The 18,208-nt window shown below is 32.5% G+C and overlaps 1 protein-coding gene across 6 annotated transcripts in view; it reads left to right on the forward strand.

Annotated features, from left to right (window-relative positions):
* ANKRD17 (ankyrin repeat domain 17) overlaps nt 1-18,208 on the forward strand; it is a 166,244-nt gene that overhangs the window by 31,454 nt on the left and 116,582 nt on the right. The window contains exon 1 of one of the 6 annotated variants that reach the window (XM_086704867.1): nt 3,436-4,274. The exons of the other annotated variants lie outside the window; for them this stretch is intronic. Within the exon in view, the coding sequence (XP_086560993.1) occupies nt 4,221-4,274 (54 nt within the window). The 5' untranslated portion in view covers nt 3,436-4,220. Of the gene's footprint in view, nt 1-3,435; nt 4,275-18,208 lie in introns of those variants that run through there. 6 annotated transcript variants of the gene reach the window in all.

Raw genomic sequence — 18,208 nt, forward strand, 5'->3', positions numbered from 1 at the left:
CTAACCTGAAACAATTATGGAGTATTAAATTACAAAAATAGGGATGCAGAAAAGTATGCATAATATGCTTCCATTTGTATAAAAAACTAATCTTACACTAAGATATACATCAAGTATGTAGGTTATTTCTGGAGGAATACACTAGCTAATTGTACCTTGTAGGAGTTGGTAAGAGGTAGGTTAACTTTTGTTTTCTTTCATGTTGAATGTTTTCCACGAACATGTATTACTTTATAGATAAAAACCATAGTTAATAAAAAAGTAAATTATGGTGGTAATGAAAAGAATATTACTGTGCTACTAGTAGATAGACATCTAGAATCCTCAGTTATAGCATGATTGGTTTAGGAGAAATATTATGTAAAATCATGGAGATACTGTTGTTTTAAGAATGTTTGGGCTTTCAGAAATTTGACCAGATTTTATTAGTCTTTTAAGTTCTATTTGATTCTTTAATATATGTATCTCATTAATGCTTGGTCCAGGCTATTTCACACTTGGGTTTCAAATTTCTTCTTAAATAGAACTTACAGTTAGAAAAGAAAAAAAATGAAGATATTATAAAATAATGACTACATATCGTACATTTTGAGAGGTGAAGTTGGTTTAGATTTTATTTTTCTAGTAGTTTGCTTTTATGTAGGACAATGAAATTGTTACATTTGTCCTGCCACCAATGATCTGTCCTGTTTTGCTCGAAAATGTGGATTTTGAAACAAAAAAATATTTGATGGGAATAAAACTCCCTTAACTAGGAATTTTTGATGAAAAATAGTTTTATGTAGATGAGTAAACAAAATGTTAAATCATACAAAATAATGTTGATTGCTTGTCATCAACACATTTCTCTCTCTCTCTCTCTCTCTCTCTCTCTCTCTCTCTGTGTGTGTGTGTGTGTGTGTGTGTGTGTGTGTGTGTGTGTGTGTGTGTTTGGTTTTCTTGTTCCTTATTCAAGGAAACCAATGCTGGTCCTAATAAATTTTAGAAGATTTTTACCCTATCTTGGTATTTATTGAGCTTCTTCTGTCCTTTTCCCCCTTTTTTGTGAGAGGCTTTTCTCTCCACTTTGGCCATTTGAATCTTACTTTACTAAGTATTTTGTTTTGTAATTTGTTATTTACATATGTTGGTTTGAATTTGCATAACTGTTCATATGTTAACTACTATTTGCACTTTAATGCTTTTGCTGCTGGCAAAAAATAAAAGACCTTGTGCCATTGAAATCAGTTTTAGACAAATGGCAAAACAGGGTTTTTTTTTTGCCAAGATATGAGGTTGAATTAGAAGGAAGGTAGGTGGCTCATTTTAGGATGTAGGATTTTAAGACTGATAACATATGAATCTCTTTCATAACCTTTGCCCAGAGTATTTAATGCTGTGGCATAGGTTATCATATTAACAAAACGTACTAGAAAATAAAAATTAACAGTAAATAATTATTTTGCTTATATAATAAAAAAATTAAATAAGTTCTGAAATATATATTCTGCTTATAGTATCAAATATTTCTAATATCTTATTTCAGTGACCTAAATAATGACCTAAATAGTGACCTAAATAATAATGTTTTTGTCATCAGAAGTTATTTCTAATGGTAGCAGTAATTTAAAAGAGATTATGATGCATTACTGGATATCCAACAATTCCTTTATTCATGCATTTATTGTTTAATCAACAAATGCTTAAGTGCTTGCTCTATGCCAGATACTTTGCTGGCCCTGGTTATATATTGGCGACAAAATGTTTCCTCCTTTGATCAAGCTTCTGATCTGTAAGAGAGAGAGGGAGAGGGAGAGATGATAAATGGTTTGTAAGCATCCATAATTCTGTAGGAAAGCTGTAATCACATATTTTATTGGTAAAAATTTAACAGTAAATATCTAAAAAGATAAGAAAAACACCCTGTGATCCTAGAATGGAAAGGAAGGAGATAGTAAATGGTCTGATTGGTTTGAGGCATAGAGGGCCTGATTCCTTGTCAAATAAAGTTTTTTTGGTTTATGGGGGAAAAAAAAGTGCCCTAAAGTGAGTTCTTTGAACTCAAACCTATCTTTGCTTGCTTATGTTGGAGGAAGATTTGAAAAAGAGAAACCTTGTTGACTTCTCTTAATCCAAGGGTGAAGCAATTTATTTGATGCATAGAAAGAATTGACCTGGAAGAAAGGAAATCGTGAAAGCCACTTTGCTAGCTAGTTTCTCTTAAGCTAGGTCTTAACAATGGAAATTATTTTGTTTGAGAAGCCTCCAAATGCCAGGCATACCCATACTTAGATGTAAGCACTATATATGGCTTGAGGGAAAACATTTTTAATATCATTTGTTTCCCATTAATTCCACACAAGCCTTTGGAGTCAGACCGTTCTGGATTTCAGTTCCAACTCTGCTATATAACTGCACACTGTCTGAGACTTGATTTCCTTATTTGTAAAATAAAGATAATATCACCTGGAGGAAGTATAGTAGATAGAGGACAGACTCTGGAGCCAGCTGCCTAGGTTTAAATCTTAGCTACTCAACTTAATTAGCTTAGTTGGGAATAAGTTGAGCAATTTCTTAATCCCTCTGTGCCTTAGTTTCTATATATGTAGAATGGAGATAATAGTTCCTCCCTTTCTTTTAGGATTATTGAGAGAATTAAATGAGTTAATACATACAAAAGACTTGAAATGGCGTGTGGCATATAGTAAGTTTAATGTAATTGTCAATGTTATTTTAAATTTTTGTGGGCAGGGTTATTGTGAGGTTTAAATAACATGTTTGTTAGGAAAAAAAAAACCCTTCTATATTTCCTGACGTATTAAGGGTACCCCCTAAATATCAGATATTAAGTAGTAATTTTTCTTATTTAATATTCATATAAATCTGTTAAGAAATTTTATGCTTTATTGCCTATACTTGGAACAGTTTCTGATATACAGTAGATATTCCATGTTGAATGAATGCTATGCTGTTTTACAGGTTAATAATCTGAGGCCCAAGAGAACTACAAAATCTCTTTCCACTAAAACATGACATCATTTTGAGGAGACATTACTGGCAATATCATTCATATCATGACTTTTCTCAGCTTAGATTTGGCCAAGTTAATAATAACTCCTTCATCTAATTTTTTCCTGTTTTTTTCCTTTCTTTTAAAAATTCGTTTTCTTTAGTTAGGAAAATTTAGACTAGAAGACTGTTCACCTTAGGAATCACACCAAGTTTAATTTGTGTGGCACTCCTACATGTGCACAGTTATTTTATTAATGCCACAGAGCATAAAACATTGTTTCTTTCCCATTGCATTTTTCATATTCCAGATTATGTAAGGAAGCAATTTGACAAGGTAACAAATTTTACTAAATAGAGGATCAGTTACAGTAATGAATATAATATAATTTGGCTCTGCAGTCAGTCAGCAACTTTTTTGCTGTTTAATGAGTCAGGTACAGTTTTTTGAATTTCTTTTATCTGAAATATTTTAATCTCTTATAGTATTTGTGATAAGGGGGTGAAGGACCATTTCTTTGGTTAGTAAATGAAATTAAAGACTTTGTTAGAAAATGAATATAACCATGATGGGTTATGTCTTGCCTCAGAACTTGTAAATCAGTTGAATGTTAATCTCATTCTCTTAGGTATTTCCAAACAGATTAGTTTCTAGAATACCAGTTTACTATTCACAAAATCTACATTAAGGGTTATTTTTGACACCCTTAAGTCAGCAACTATAATGTATATGTTATGTAATGCATTTGCCTAATGTAGCAAATTCCTAATTTGGTATTACCTTGCCTCTTTCTTTGCGTATTTAATATAGCCATTAATCTCACTACAAGGCTTTACTAAGGATAAATTGCTACGTAACCCACTTCAACCTCTTTTGTTCAACCAGGAAGCCAGACGTGTTTAAATAGCTTTTTAAAAAATGTATAATTATTTCTTTTTTTGAAATTTTAGGATTTTAAAATTTGGAATGATAAAATAAGAGACTTTATTTATTTTGTCTGTTGAAATTACTTGACAGAAGTTTGCTTTGGAATAGAGCTGCTGTATCTTTAAAAAATACACAGTGAGTCACCCCCTGCTCTTTTGGTAGATGCCTGGCTAGTGAACAGCTAAGCTGCTTTAGGCATGTAATAGAACATTCCATTTCCTGTTCCCTTGCTGACACAGAGGAGTGTTCCTGCTGGCAATGATCTAATCATAGTGCAGTAAGAAACATGGCAGTTTGATAAAACATGGTGGAGACAGCGGCTGAAATGGAAGCATATGTTCTAGAAGACATTCTTGAGGTAGGGCTAGGTTTGTAAATGAAATGAAAGTTGAAATCTGAACAAAGAAATCTTATCTGCCGGAATTATTTTACAGATGAATAGATTAGAGGAGAGAGCATAGAGAGACAGAGCATAAAAGCAAGATCTGGTCAGACCTTATTCCTTGTGAAAATGTGCCAGTCTGTTTCACATGATTATTGAACAAGTCTAGAATTATTTTGTTTAAACTTCATGTTTTGTAAATTGTAGATGTATGCTTAATAGGAAATAAAAAAAAAGAAGAAAGGGCCTCGGACTTAGTGAAAAAATGTTGGCTGGTGGTGGTGACCTTTAGATTAACTCATTAGAAGGTGGGGTCTACAAAGCAGCTTTGAGTAGGTTTAGTGTCATATGTCTTAGAATTCATTTACATATTTAAGCCCAAAGCTCTGCTTGCTGTAACTATTAAAAACAGCTGGTTATCTTAGTTTCTAGGGTAAAATTAAGCATATATATCAATCTGATTGCTTAATTTAGCTGGTACATTCTGGTTCTGGATTTTTCATGTGACTTTGACATTTTAAAATTAATTATTAAGTTAAAAAATAAAAGGCCCTAAAATTTAAGGCACTAATGCTTGAGAGCTCACAATAAAAATCTGCATTTTGAGTCATGAAGATTTTAAATTAATTTTCTTTTTATTCCTGGTTGTATCAATTTTATAAGAACCTCTTTGAGTATAAATCAGTTCAAGGAAATACATGTCAAAGTGGAAGTATAATGGGCTTTGGCCTTGGATATAGTATAACTACCAAACATTTGTATTTGTAGGTATAGATATTTAAAATACATTTTAAAATCTGTGGATGTGTAGAGTTTTTTCCTCTCTCATTAAGAAAAAACTGGCTAATTTAAGATAAAGAGGCTCATGATGGTGAATGGTATTCCTAATATTTAGACTGTAAGACAATTTATTAAATATGTCACTGTCTTCAGGAAGAGATTGTATTAGGAGGAGAGGGCTTGGGAAAATAAGCTGCAAAGGGAAGCTAGGCGGGGTTAGCAGGAGAAAAAAGCCTATGCGCATTATAAAGTGCTGCATGATCAATGAGCATTTTCTGGAGTCCCTCAGTGTGTGCTTGGAGCTGACATTGCAGCAAGTCTCATGGCTGTTCTGCAGAATGAAAACTGATTCCATTGTATTATCTAGCTCCTTGCAGACACCTGCCAACATACTCTTTCCCCCCATCCTAAAAGCTTATTGTATGAGTTGAATTCTCTGGTTAATTTCCATTCTTTCTGTCTCTCTCTCTCTCTCTTTTAAACTTTGATACTATTGGGTTTTCTTAGAGATGGTACGTATTATCTACTTAGAAATAGGGGTATGTACTTTCATCAAGGAACTTCAGTAATTAGGAGTGGTCACATGACTTGGGGGCTCAGTTTAAGTAAGTCTGATTAGATTATAAGGTCTAGTGGTAAATTTTAATGTGTTTTTAAAACATTTTTTTTTGTGTGTGGATTTTAAAGAACTGTACTTTACAGATTACAGTAAATCTATTGGTGTTTTCATTAGCCATTTAAAATTTAAGTATGTAACAGATTTTGGAAGTCTGAGTTATTTTCTGGGAAAAACCCACTTGAGTATAGTTTTGTGCCTTATGTATATGTTTTTCTAATGCTGTCTTAAAAATTGACATTTCATTATTTCCACTAAAATTGTTTAGTGTTATTTTCTCAGTTTGTTTCCTGTATACCTGTTGCATTAAACCATACTGAGTGGTTTTCTCTTTATTTAATATTATTTGATTTAACTGCATATTCATCAATAATTGGCAGACTAAGTATGAAAAATTACCAGGTAGTAATAAAATATGCTTCTTTTCCAAAATTGTAAGTAGTCATAATGACCTATGTAAATAAACTTATTAACTGTCTGAAACTAAATGTACCATTTTTTAAAGTGCCTCATATTGCACGTCAATAGATAACATTTTGCACTACAAGATTTCCAGGAAATTGTTTTGCTTTTTTAAAAAAGAATTAACTCTTTGTATAAATGTCCAATAATGAATAATGACGTTCATCTATATACCACAGTGACAATTTTATTATTATACCTTATATTGAGCTATTTTAACTTTGTCACTATAATTTTCATCTTTGTGACTTTTTTGAACATCTCAAATTTTATGTAGATTTCTGCTTATTTATAGTAAACATTGGACCCCTTCTGTTTTTCTCTGTGTTCAAGTGTAACCTGGTCCTTTGAATCATAAATTTCTTAGAGGTACTCTTATTAAATCTTAGTAAAAAGAAAACTAAAATCAGTATTAGTGGATATAGTGCAGATTAATTCTCATGGTGCTATATAGTTTACCTTTTAAGTTGTGATTGTTTATTATGTGTACTTATGTGTATTTAACTTGAAGTTTTAAGTGATCTTCAAAATCTTAAATAAAATACTGTAAGTACCTAAAATTTGAAATCAAACAGGCAAAGATTGATTTCAAATTAATATCGTTGCTTCCTAGCTCACCTTAACTAATAACTTGGGAAAATAGCCAAATATAGGTGATAGAAAGGGCTTGGGGACCAAATATATGTCTTTTTAAAAAATTAGGTTATTTTTGCTGAGACATGATTATACTTTTAGAATTCTGATGCTTTTCCTATAGGTCATATGTAATAATGGATCTTAGTACTTAGATCAGTAAGAAGAAATAGTCCTCCAAACTTTTTTTTGTATATTTCAAATTTGTGTGGCCGAATGATGTGTATATGTCTGAGAGGTTTATATATAAGCTTTTTATAAGATGAATCATATGAAAGGTCATTTCAGAAACTTGATTACTGTATATTCTAGTTTTATTATTTATAATTGAACCAGTTTTAGTAGTTGTGTATAAGAATTACAAATGAGAAAACTTCACAAATATTTTTATCTTTTAATTTTAATTAAATTCAGAATGCTTTTTGGGGGGTATAGCATTTGGTATATTTTTGTTTTTAAAAAATCGCTATTTTATGAAAATAAGAATATTTACAGTGTGAAGTATAACTGTCATGCCCAGTCTTGTTCCTTTGTTAACCAAAGCCATGGTTTCTAGCTTCATTTGTACTTGGTTTTATAGGTTGTTATATGTAAGCTAAAAGCCCCCAACTTTGTTTCTTCCTTAAAGAAAGATCCAGTAGGTTGAGGATTTGGCTGAACCCTTTAGGGTAGAACTAAATTAAGGATCAGATTTAAACATAGGAAGTAGATTTATTTTTTATTTTTAATTGTTTTTTAATTTTTTTTTACATTTATTTGTGAGAGACAGAGAGAGACAGCATGAGCAGGGGAGGGGCAGAGAGAGAGAGAGGGAGAGACAGAATCAGAAGCAGGGTCCAGGCTCCAAGCTGTCAGCACAGAGCCCAATGTGGGGCTCCAACCCACAAACCGCGAGATCGTGACCTGAGCCGAAGTCGGACGCTTAACCGACTGAGCCACCCAGGCGCCCCAGAAAGTAGATTTATTATAGAACCGTTTATATTTATCGTGACATTAGAGGGTTTTCTTGCATTTGTTTTTGTTTTCTAAATAAGATTGAAAGAGTCACAGGGAAGTTATGTTATCCTTTTGATTCGTCAACATGATGGACTAATGGTAAATAGTATTAGTTCAAATGGGAAATCTACTTTCTATTTACCATGAAAATTATTTTTAGTAATTATATAAAATCTGCATGAAGTAGACTCTGACCAGCTACTTGCTATATATCTTTTTATTCTGTAGAATATATTGCTTTATAAAATGTACACTATTTATATATTGTATCAGCAAGTCTTCTGTGGATTTTTAAAGTTTTATATTTAGTATAACTATGGTGACATTTTTCACAAGGAAGAATTAGAGTAACCCAATCTTAGGATGTAAGTATAAGTTTATCTAGAGACAGAAAAATTTAGCTAAATATGTAAATTATTTGAATTGATATAGATAACATTTTCCATTTATTAAGAGGTTTTGGAAAGATTAGATGTGTTGGGCAGATTGAATCTTATAATTTCACTCCATTATTTATTGAGTACCTTCACTGTGCTTAGGTGCTTGAAATTCAGTGAGATTAGTCCAGCTAATTTTGCTTCACAAACTAAAAGTTCAGAAGACAAAATGTCTGCCATTAGTGTTTAAGTATTCTTGCGTTCAGAATACATTCAAGTGTGTATTTGAATACTAGCATTTTACTTCATTTGTTTGTTCGAACAGTTTGAAACCCATGTTTCCAGTATTCTGAATTTTTCAGTAAGCATGTTTTCCTTTATCTGAGCACATATTTTTCTTTATTTAAGCACCTTATCTTTTTTATGCTTATCTGGGTAATTGTTAGGAATATTTATGAACGTTGGGCTCTCCAGAAAGTCTCCTGGATCCCATTTTCTACCTTTTGTCCTTAAAGATTTTTCTGTTACCATTTAAATCAGCATATTGTGTATATGTGTATATGTATGTATACATACAACACACATATATATGTTTGCATATACTGTACATAACACACATTCATGTTCTTGCTGTATTATGCATTATGAATACTTTTATTTAAAAATTGAGTTTATCTTGGAGGGAGGGGCAGAAGTTGTAACATTGCTTTCATACACCAACTTTGGGGGAATAGTAGATGGTAGCTAAAAGACACACGTGTATTAGTTTATAATCCCTATAAAGAATGCTTACTGTTTTAGTAGAGTAGGAAGACTCCACAAACAGCTTGCAAAAACATAGTGTAACTAGAAGTATGTGAATTAATCTATTACTTATATGAGAGTAAGGGCAGGGTTGTCCAGATGCCACTAGTCCCACATTAATCCATCATAGTCTAGTGGTTAATACATGCTGTGGTGTATGAATTAGGAAAGGTCTGTGTCATGTATTATCCGCATATACGTACAAAACCATTGACACTTTCCTGGCTCTGCATTGTTAGGGGTCCTTGTTCCAACACTTGACTAAAGAACTCATTCCGATATGAAATGCATTGATCACTACAAAGTTAGCATTAAAGTTCTGCTAAACCACTGGTGTTTGGTTTAGTGTATAGCTTCCAGATTTGCAGACAAAGGCCTTTCAGGAGGTGTTTGTAAACATTTAATGTCTGTGATAACTTTTGGTTAAATGAGTGTTTAGATCAATATTGGTCATTAATAATTTGGTCTTGGATGGAATCAGGCTTCTAACTAGCTGGTTAAATATGGATATATGTTGTACATTGGACGCCCACATAGTTTTATGGTGGCAGTATAATTGAGCACATTAGTTACCATTTATTGAAAATTTATTGTATAGAGGGACTGTGCCAAGTACTTCACAAACATTATTTTAGTCTTCTGAATGACTCTCTGAAGAGGTAGGTATCCATTTCCTAGAATGCTTATAAGGAATAAATGAGATAATGCCTATAAACATTCAGTGTAGTACTTAGCACACAGTTAATACTTAACTGTTAGCTATTTTTTAAAGTGATGATAACCCTCATATACTATTTTATGTTAGTATCATCCTCCCATTTGACAGACCAAGAAAACTTTAGCCTCAGAGAGGATTATCCTTGCAGTTCTCAATTTTTTTGATCTCAGGATTCTTGTACATTCTTAAAAATTTGGGGGGACTCACTAGGATTTTTGTTTATGAGAGTCGCATTTGTCAATAATTTGGTTAGAAATTAAAATTCAGAAAGTTAAAAAAATTATTAAAAAATAATTAGTATAAACTCATTACATGTTAACATACTTTTATAAAAAAAAATAACTTTTCCAAAAGAAAAGAAAACTATGGGAAGAGTGGCATTGTTTTACATTTTTTTCAACTATCTTTGAAATCTGGCTTTATAGAAGATAACTAGATTAACATCTGCTTTTATATTCAGTCTGGTGTACTACATCATTTTGTAGGGGGTCTAAGAAGAAAATCTGATCTTACACTTATATTAGGATAAAAAAAGGAAGAATATTTTAATAACTCTTTAAGATAATTATGGATATTCTTTGATACCACTCTTAAAACTACACAAATGGTAGTTTCCTAGAGGTTAGTTGCAGTGTGGAATCTAAAAAAACATTATCAGGGAATTCCTTGAACTTTGTTAGATTAAAATCCAGTCGTTTAGTGCACATTTTGAATGGATCTTGTACTCCTGCATGAGTTTATAACATCATACATTGGTCATTTTGGAAAATGATTTCTAACATACTTATGGACCTCCAAATATTGTTACATTTCATTCTGCAGTATTAAAAAACACATGTGTTCGTATCACCATTTATCTTATAAAAGTCAAAAACTAGGAAGCTGTCACAATTCAGTGTCTGATAAGACTTTTCCAAAATTCTCATTTTTGCTTCAAGGCTTGAATTTATTACTGGTGACAAAAAAATGAGTTTTCTTTGAAAATGACAGGCTCACTTCATTCATTTTGAGAAAATGTCTGCCAAATAAGTATCTGTCTGAAATGAAAATGGTATTCCATGAAAAAAAAGCTACTGGTTTAGGTTACATTTATACAAGTGTTTGTCTTGAGATAACCATCACACTTAAGTATGTAACAGAAATGTTTTCCATTTTGTCACACAGAATATTAAAAAGTCATATACTCAAGGATGGAAATTTAAAAATTAGTACTTTCTTACTGTTTGATAATGGAAACAGGCTTTCTCCTCTGCCCCCCTTTTTAAAAATTATCTGTGCATGGCAGAAAAGAATATGATGATTGGTACCATGGCCTTGATTCGTGTTGAGGAGCCAGCATTTTTATCCACCATTACTTTTATATCATCAGTACAAATGTCAACACAGTGAAACAGGCAAACATCATCTTAGTTATTGTAAGAATAGTTTTGACCTCACAGATTCTCTGGAAAAGTTGGGGATCCCCATGGATGCTGTGGACCACACTTCACTAATGACTGGTTTACAGTATATTGCCCAAGTTCGAAGATTTAGATTTAAGTCTATTTGATTCAAATGTTTTCTTTTACCATTTTGTCAAATTTCTTAATTCATCACATAGTACCAACTTCTTTAATCTCTTTTTGAAACTCCCTGTAGGACTTTTTCACTCTTCAGTTACAATACAGCAGGCTTAAGAAGTGGGAAGAAACTGGGGCACCTGGGTGGCTGTCTGTTAAGCGACCCACTTCAGTTCAGGTCATGATCTCACAGTTTGTGCGTTCGTGCCCTGCATCAGGCTCTGTGCTGACGGCTCAGAGCCTGGAGCCTACTTCAGATTCTGTGTCTCCCTCGCTCTTTCTGCCCCTCCCCCACTTGTGCACTGTCTCTCCATCTCTCAAAAATAAATAAATGTTGAAAAAATTTTTTAAAAGGGAAAAAACTTTGGAAATTTAAATAATTGCTTAAAATTTTAAGTCCTAGGTTAATCATTCGGAATTTATGAAAAAGGAGTTTGAGGACTCCTAAGTGAAGCAGTGAGTAAAAGGAGAAGCTAGAAATAAGTAGAAATGGTTCTACTTATAGAATAACATTAAATAGTAACACTTTTGATTTTGATAAAGACAGTTATTAAAAACTGAAATGGATTTGTAAGTTCTATCAAATGTTTTATGTTATAATTCTACTGAATGATTAGGAAAGGAGTTCATAAACTTGAATACTCATTTTACCAAGTGAAGCAAATATATGAAGTAGTTGTCAAATTTTAATATTTTTCATTTTAAAGGCTATTTATTGGCTTCTTTTCTATGTCCAATGTCAGGTGTCAGCTGGTTTTCATCCAGCCAAGGAAGTTTTTTCTATGGGACTAGCTCTTTTTTATATTGTCTATGAAAATGAAAAATAAGATTCAGATTAGGTATATCTTGATTATTGTAGAGTAAGCTGTTAGTTTCAAATTCCTTTGTGTATTAGCACAATTATATTATTTAAAATCTAATTTATACCTTTCTTTTGTATTTATATAAACATGTATATTTATATGCCCTACATTTTTGCCAGTTTTGAAATTGGCATTGAAATCATGTGTTCCCATAAGAAACGAGGAATGTCAGTAACATCTGTACATCTCTTGTCTTTTCCACTTCTCAAATGGTAATAACTCTTCTCCCCACTTGAAAATTCCAAAAGATTGTTGAGATGAGAAAAAGCGTTGAGCCAGTGTTAAACAGCTTGTTGGTTTTCTCTGCTGTCTTAATTTTTTGTTTAGTTATATAACTAAAGTTATATATATATAAAGTTTAGTTATATAACTAAAGTAATAAAGTTTTGGACCTTTTATTATTAGCGTCTTTCTCTGAGTTTGGAAACCTGCTGCCCACTTCATTTGATTTCTTTTTTCTTCTGTTAATTGTCTCCATTCTGATCCTCTACTTGATGTTTGGTTATTGTGTTCAGCCTGACTCCTTGATTTCACACAGATATTCTCATTTGTTGACCTTCTCATTTGTCTGGCTAGTGTTTATCCTTAGCTAGTTATATCCTTGAATTTGTCCTGATGCCACTTCCCCAGTCCTAGTCACATGTTCTGCATTTTTAATTTATGCCCTGTCATTGTAACAAAGACCAATATATATTTGTGTGGACTGTTGAAGCAAGTTTGAGAAATACAGTTTCTAAATTCTTATATTTCATTAGGAAATGCTGATTAAGATTTTCCAAAAACATGCTGGTGTTTAAGTGTTCGCACATATTGTAAAGTTTTCCTTCTTAATATTTTGTCACATGTGTAATAATTTGTTACCTTCTCAAAATATCTTTCTCAGTTTCTCTTTCCTGTTTTTAATTTTCTCTGTGAAATAAAACAAATGGAGAAGAAAGTTGCCCTCCCATAAAACTGTATCTATTTAAAGAACCCAAATATTAAGAGTAAGCCTCACTTATGTCATTTTAAACAATCTTGGCAGGTGAATCATTATTTTATAAGTGTATGAATTACAAAGATTTATCTTTTATAAAGTAAGAGTGCTAAATTATGTTGACATTGACATTTAAGTATTTTTAGATTATATTTAATGGACTTTTACATCTTGAGCTTATAGTGTTGTATGATTTTCTGTGAATAGTTTCATTCTTCTCGTGTCTTTAGTGACTTAGCATTATATATTGAACACAGTAAATGCTTGTTTTTCATTTTAATTTGAGGTATTCTATATAGTGAAGGAGCCACCTATCTTTTTTCCTTGAGAAGTTTTTTGAACTCTTAGCTTTGCTCTGGTGTATACTGTATGTACATGGAATGAAGAAGAAGAAAAAGTCATTCATATAGTTATATTTTATGTTTTATAATCTTTGTATGCTATTTGGTATAAATATATTTTATTCTTGATTTTCTTAATCTTTAAAGTTAGGTTGTAGCATATAGTTTCTCTATGATCCCTTCTAGATGTTAATGTCTATAACTAGTCCTCTTAAGGTATTGACTTCAATAACTTCCAAACAGAAAATTTGAGATAATGGTCCCGTATATTTTAAAAGCTTTATAACCCATTTTACTGCTTCATTTCACATTAAAGAAACAAATCCAAATTCAGTTTTGCATCTGATCTATTATTTGATTTATGCTACCCACCCATCTTTATCTTTACCTTATTTATTCTGAACTGCTTCCCTTTACATTGTATTCTAATATTCTGTTACTGCTCACATTGTCTACCAGCTACCCTCTTCACTATCTATTCATTCTTTAAAGTCCTATTCCTTCCCTAGGGTTTTTTTCTCCTTGGTCTCCCTTTCAAGTTCATTATGTCTCACCATTTTCTGCTCTTAAAAAGTTACATGACACTGTACATTTAAAATATTACATGGTCTCTATTATATCCTTGAATAAATGGAAATTCTCTAATATGGCTACCTTGGCACTCTTTAACTTTTTAAAAATTACTCATGTATTTATGTAAGATATTTTATCCTGAAAAAGAATTTGAAGTAGTTTATAAGAATATATACACTAAAAGTACAAAAGGCAAAATTAGTAAATTAAGACCAGAGATAAAAGTAGTATACAGCAATGTATAAACAGTATGTGATTGCTAAACTTAGATCGGATTAACTAGCAGCCAAAGCCAAATTGGAAACTTGATGAGTTTTGAGCTTTGCATTGTCCGTAAGTTTCACAGGCATACATTTTGTGCAATTTAGGTCTAAGAAATAATTTTTGTTTGGGCCCCCATAAGGGAGGTACTGCATGTTGTAGTAAATGATGTCTTCAGCGTTCCAAAAATAAGCTTAATATTGTTTCTATAGAATGTAATCTAGTAATTATGATAAAATGCAATTTGGTTAAAAAAAAAATATGGTCTGAGTACTAAGTTTTCTGATGGTCTGGTTTGTTCCAGGGATAAAATTTAGAACATCCAGAGCAGAGGTTGCAGACTAGTGGGTTCTTGGCCATAGCAGACTTTGCAATGTGCTTTGGATAGCTGACATAACATTGACCCATACGGTGACCACTTATTTACATTTTCCTTAATTTTCTTTGCACTGTTGTGTCTTGTTTTTGTTTTGATTCCCGTATCTGGTTGAGCTGTTCCCTTATATTACTAATTTGCTAAGGATTTTTATCATCAAAAGGTATTGTCAGGTACTTTTATCTGTATCTTTTGAGGTGATCTTATTATTTTCCTCCTTTATTCTGTTATTATGTGAATTATATAAATTAACTTTTAGATTTTAAGCCAGCTTTGTATTCTTGGGATAAATTCCATTTTGGTCATGATATATGACACCTTTTTGATATGGCCAGGTTTGATTTACTTATATATTGTTGAGGATTATTGTTCTTTATAAGGCAAGGCATATTGTTCTTTAGTTTCCTTTTTATATAAAACCTTTGACCATTTTTTTGTATCAGAAAGATGTTAGCCTCATAAAGTGATTGGGAGTGTATCTTTTGTAAATTTTTTTTTTAATGTTTATTTATTTTTGAGAGATAGACACAGAGCGTGAGTGGGGAAAGGGCAGAGAGAGGGAAAGACAATTCAAAGCAGGCTCCAGGCTCTGATCTGTCAGCACAGAGCCTGACGCAGGTCTCGAACTCAAGAACTGTGAGATCATGACCTGAGCTGAAGTCGGATGCTTAACCGATTGAGCCACCCAGGCACCCCATGGGAGTGTGTCTTTTCTAAAGTGTATGTTTTCTAAAAGCTTGTTTATAATTGAATGTTTGATTGAATTGGCCACTGAAGTCATCTGCAACTAGTACTTTGTTTTGGGGAAAATTGTTAATTAAAAATTCACTCTCTTTGATAGAAGGCTATTTAGCTTTTCTTTCTGTCTGTAAGTTTTGATAATTTGTAAATCTTTTTTTTTTTTTTTTTTTTATTAAATTTTTTTTTTTTTTCAACATTTATCTATTTTTGGGACAGAGAGAGAGAGACAGAGCATGAACAGGGGAGGGGCAGAGAGAGAGGGAGACACAGAATCGGAAACAGGCTCCAGGCTCTGAGCCATCAGCCCAGAGCCCGACGCGGGGCTCGAACTCACGGACCGCGAGATCGTGACCTGGCTGAAGTCGGACGCTTAACCGACTGCGCCACCCAGGCGCCCCGATAATTTGTAAATCTTGTAAGGAATCTATTTCAATCTAAGTTGTTGAATTAATTGACAGTTGTTTATCATAGTCTTGTATTCTTTAAATGATGGTAGGAGCTACAGTAGTGTTCCCTCTTTCAATCCTGGTTTTGGTAATTTAGATTTTCTCTTTTTTTTTTTTCCCTTGGATAATCTAATATGAAATTTGTCACTTTTATTTTTGGTAAACCTTAAGGTTTTCATTTCATGTCATCAATTTTTCTGTTCATTTTCTATTTCATTAATTTCTGCTCTTGCATTTCCTCCTTTATATTTTCTTTGTATTTAATTTGTTCTTATTACTTTAGTCGTTTTTAAGTAGAAGCCTAGATTACTGTTCTCAACTTTTATTCTTTTCAACTATGAATATTAAAAGCTATAAATGCCTTTATGCACTGCTTTAGTTATATATATATATATATATATATATATATATATATATATATATATATAACAAATTTTGATGTGTTATATTTTCATTATCATTTAGTTCTAAATGTTAACTAATTTCCCCTGTGATTTCCTCTGACTCATTCAGCTTTTCTCAACTGGGGTTTCATGGGACAATTAAGCTCTGATTTTTAAGACATCTGTTTCTCCTGTGCATGTAGAATAGTACTGATTATATATCATCCTTGAGAAAATTGAGAATATAGTCACTCAAATCATTTTTGGTCATTTGTGGTTCAGATGAGGAATTGTTTTCTGAGAAAGGTTCTAGGAGTTATTAAAAAATGGTATATTTCATTTCTCATATGTTGGGATGCTACAGGTTTCCAACTTAATTATGTGTGGTCAGAGAATATACTATACTCTGCTTTCAGTGGTTTTGTTTTGTTTTTGTTTTTTGTTGTTTATTTATTTATTTTGAAAGAGAGGGAGGGAGGGAGGAACAGAGAGAGAGAGAATCCCAAGCAGGCTCCCATTGTCAGTTCAGAGCCTGACATGGGGCTCAGTCTCATGAACTGTGAGATCATGACCTGAGCTGAAATCAGGAGTCCCGATGCTTAACCAACTGAGTCACCCAGGTGCCCCTGCTTTCAGTTTTTAAAAATGTATCGCATCATGATTTGGACATTTTTTGGACATTTTTAAATGTTTCATCTTTCAAAATTTGGTCCATTTTGGTAAATGTTCCATACGTACTTAAAAAACAGCGTGTTTTCTGCAGTTGTTGGTTGAGTATTGAGTATTCCATAAATGTCAATTAGATTATATTAGTTAATAATGTTGAAGTCTCTTATATCCTTACTGAGATTCTATTTGTTCTATCAATTACTGAGAAACAAGTTTCAAAATCTAGAATAACTCATTTTTTTTTTTTTTCTGATCCATCAGTTTTTGTTTTATGTATTTTGGAGCTCTGTTATGAGGTATATAAACTTTTAGGATTATTATATTTTCTGGCTAAATTGATCCTCTTATGTAGTTAAATGTCCTCTTTATCTTTGTTGGTATTCCTGGTTTTATCTGGATTCTAATTTGATATTAATAATAGCTCTACCAGGGGCGCCTGGGTGGCGCAGTCGGTTAAGCGTCCGACTTCAGCCAGGTCATTATCTTGCGGTCCGTGAGTTCGAGCCCCGCGTCAGGCTCTGGGCTGATGGCTTGGAGCCTGGAGCCTGTTTCCGATTCTGTGTCTCCCTCTCTCTCTGCCCCTCCCCTGTTCATGCTCTGTCTCTCTCTGTCCCAAAAATAAATAAAAACGTTGAAAAAAAAAAATTAAAAAAAAAAATAGCTCTACCAGTTTTGAAACAATTATTTTTTTAAATGTTTATTTATTTATTTTGAGAGCATGTGTGCATGAGTGGGGGTGGGGCAGAGAGAGAGGGAGACACAGTCCCAAGCAGGCTTTACACTGGTACACAGAGCCTGATGCATGACCTGATCTGAGATCAAGAGTCAGATGCTTAAGTGACTGAGCCACCCAGGCACACCACAACTAATGTTTCCATAGTATATTTTTCTCCGTGCTTTTAACCTTTCTCTGTTTCTATATTGAAGTATGTTTTTTGTAGACAGCATAGAGTTAGCTCTTGCCTTTTTATCCAGATTGTCCAATCTCTGCCTTTTAATTGGTGTTATTTAGTCCATTTTTACTTAATGTAATTATCAATATTTTATGTTTGAAACTACCATCTTGTTAATTGTTTTGTTTGTCCCATTTGTTTTGCTCCTTTTTTCCTTTGTTCATGTCTCTTATTTGATTATTTTTAGTGTTTTATTTTATCACCTCTCTTGCCTTATTACCTCTTTTTATTATTTTTTTTTGAGTGATTGTTTTGGCGTTTCTAATATACATGTTTTAATTATAGCTACCTTCACATAATTTACCATTTCACATACAATGTTAGAAACCTTACAGCAGTTTATTTCTCCTTTTATGTCTCTTGTAGATTACTGTCATATATTT

This window comes from Puma concolor, chromosome B1, assembly GCF_028749965.1.
Source record: "Puma concolor isolate L17-30 chromosome B1, mPumCon1.1.hap2, whole genome shotgun sequence".
NCBI lineage: Eukaryota > Metazoa > Chordata > Mammalia > Carnivora > Felidae > Puma > Puma concolor.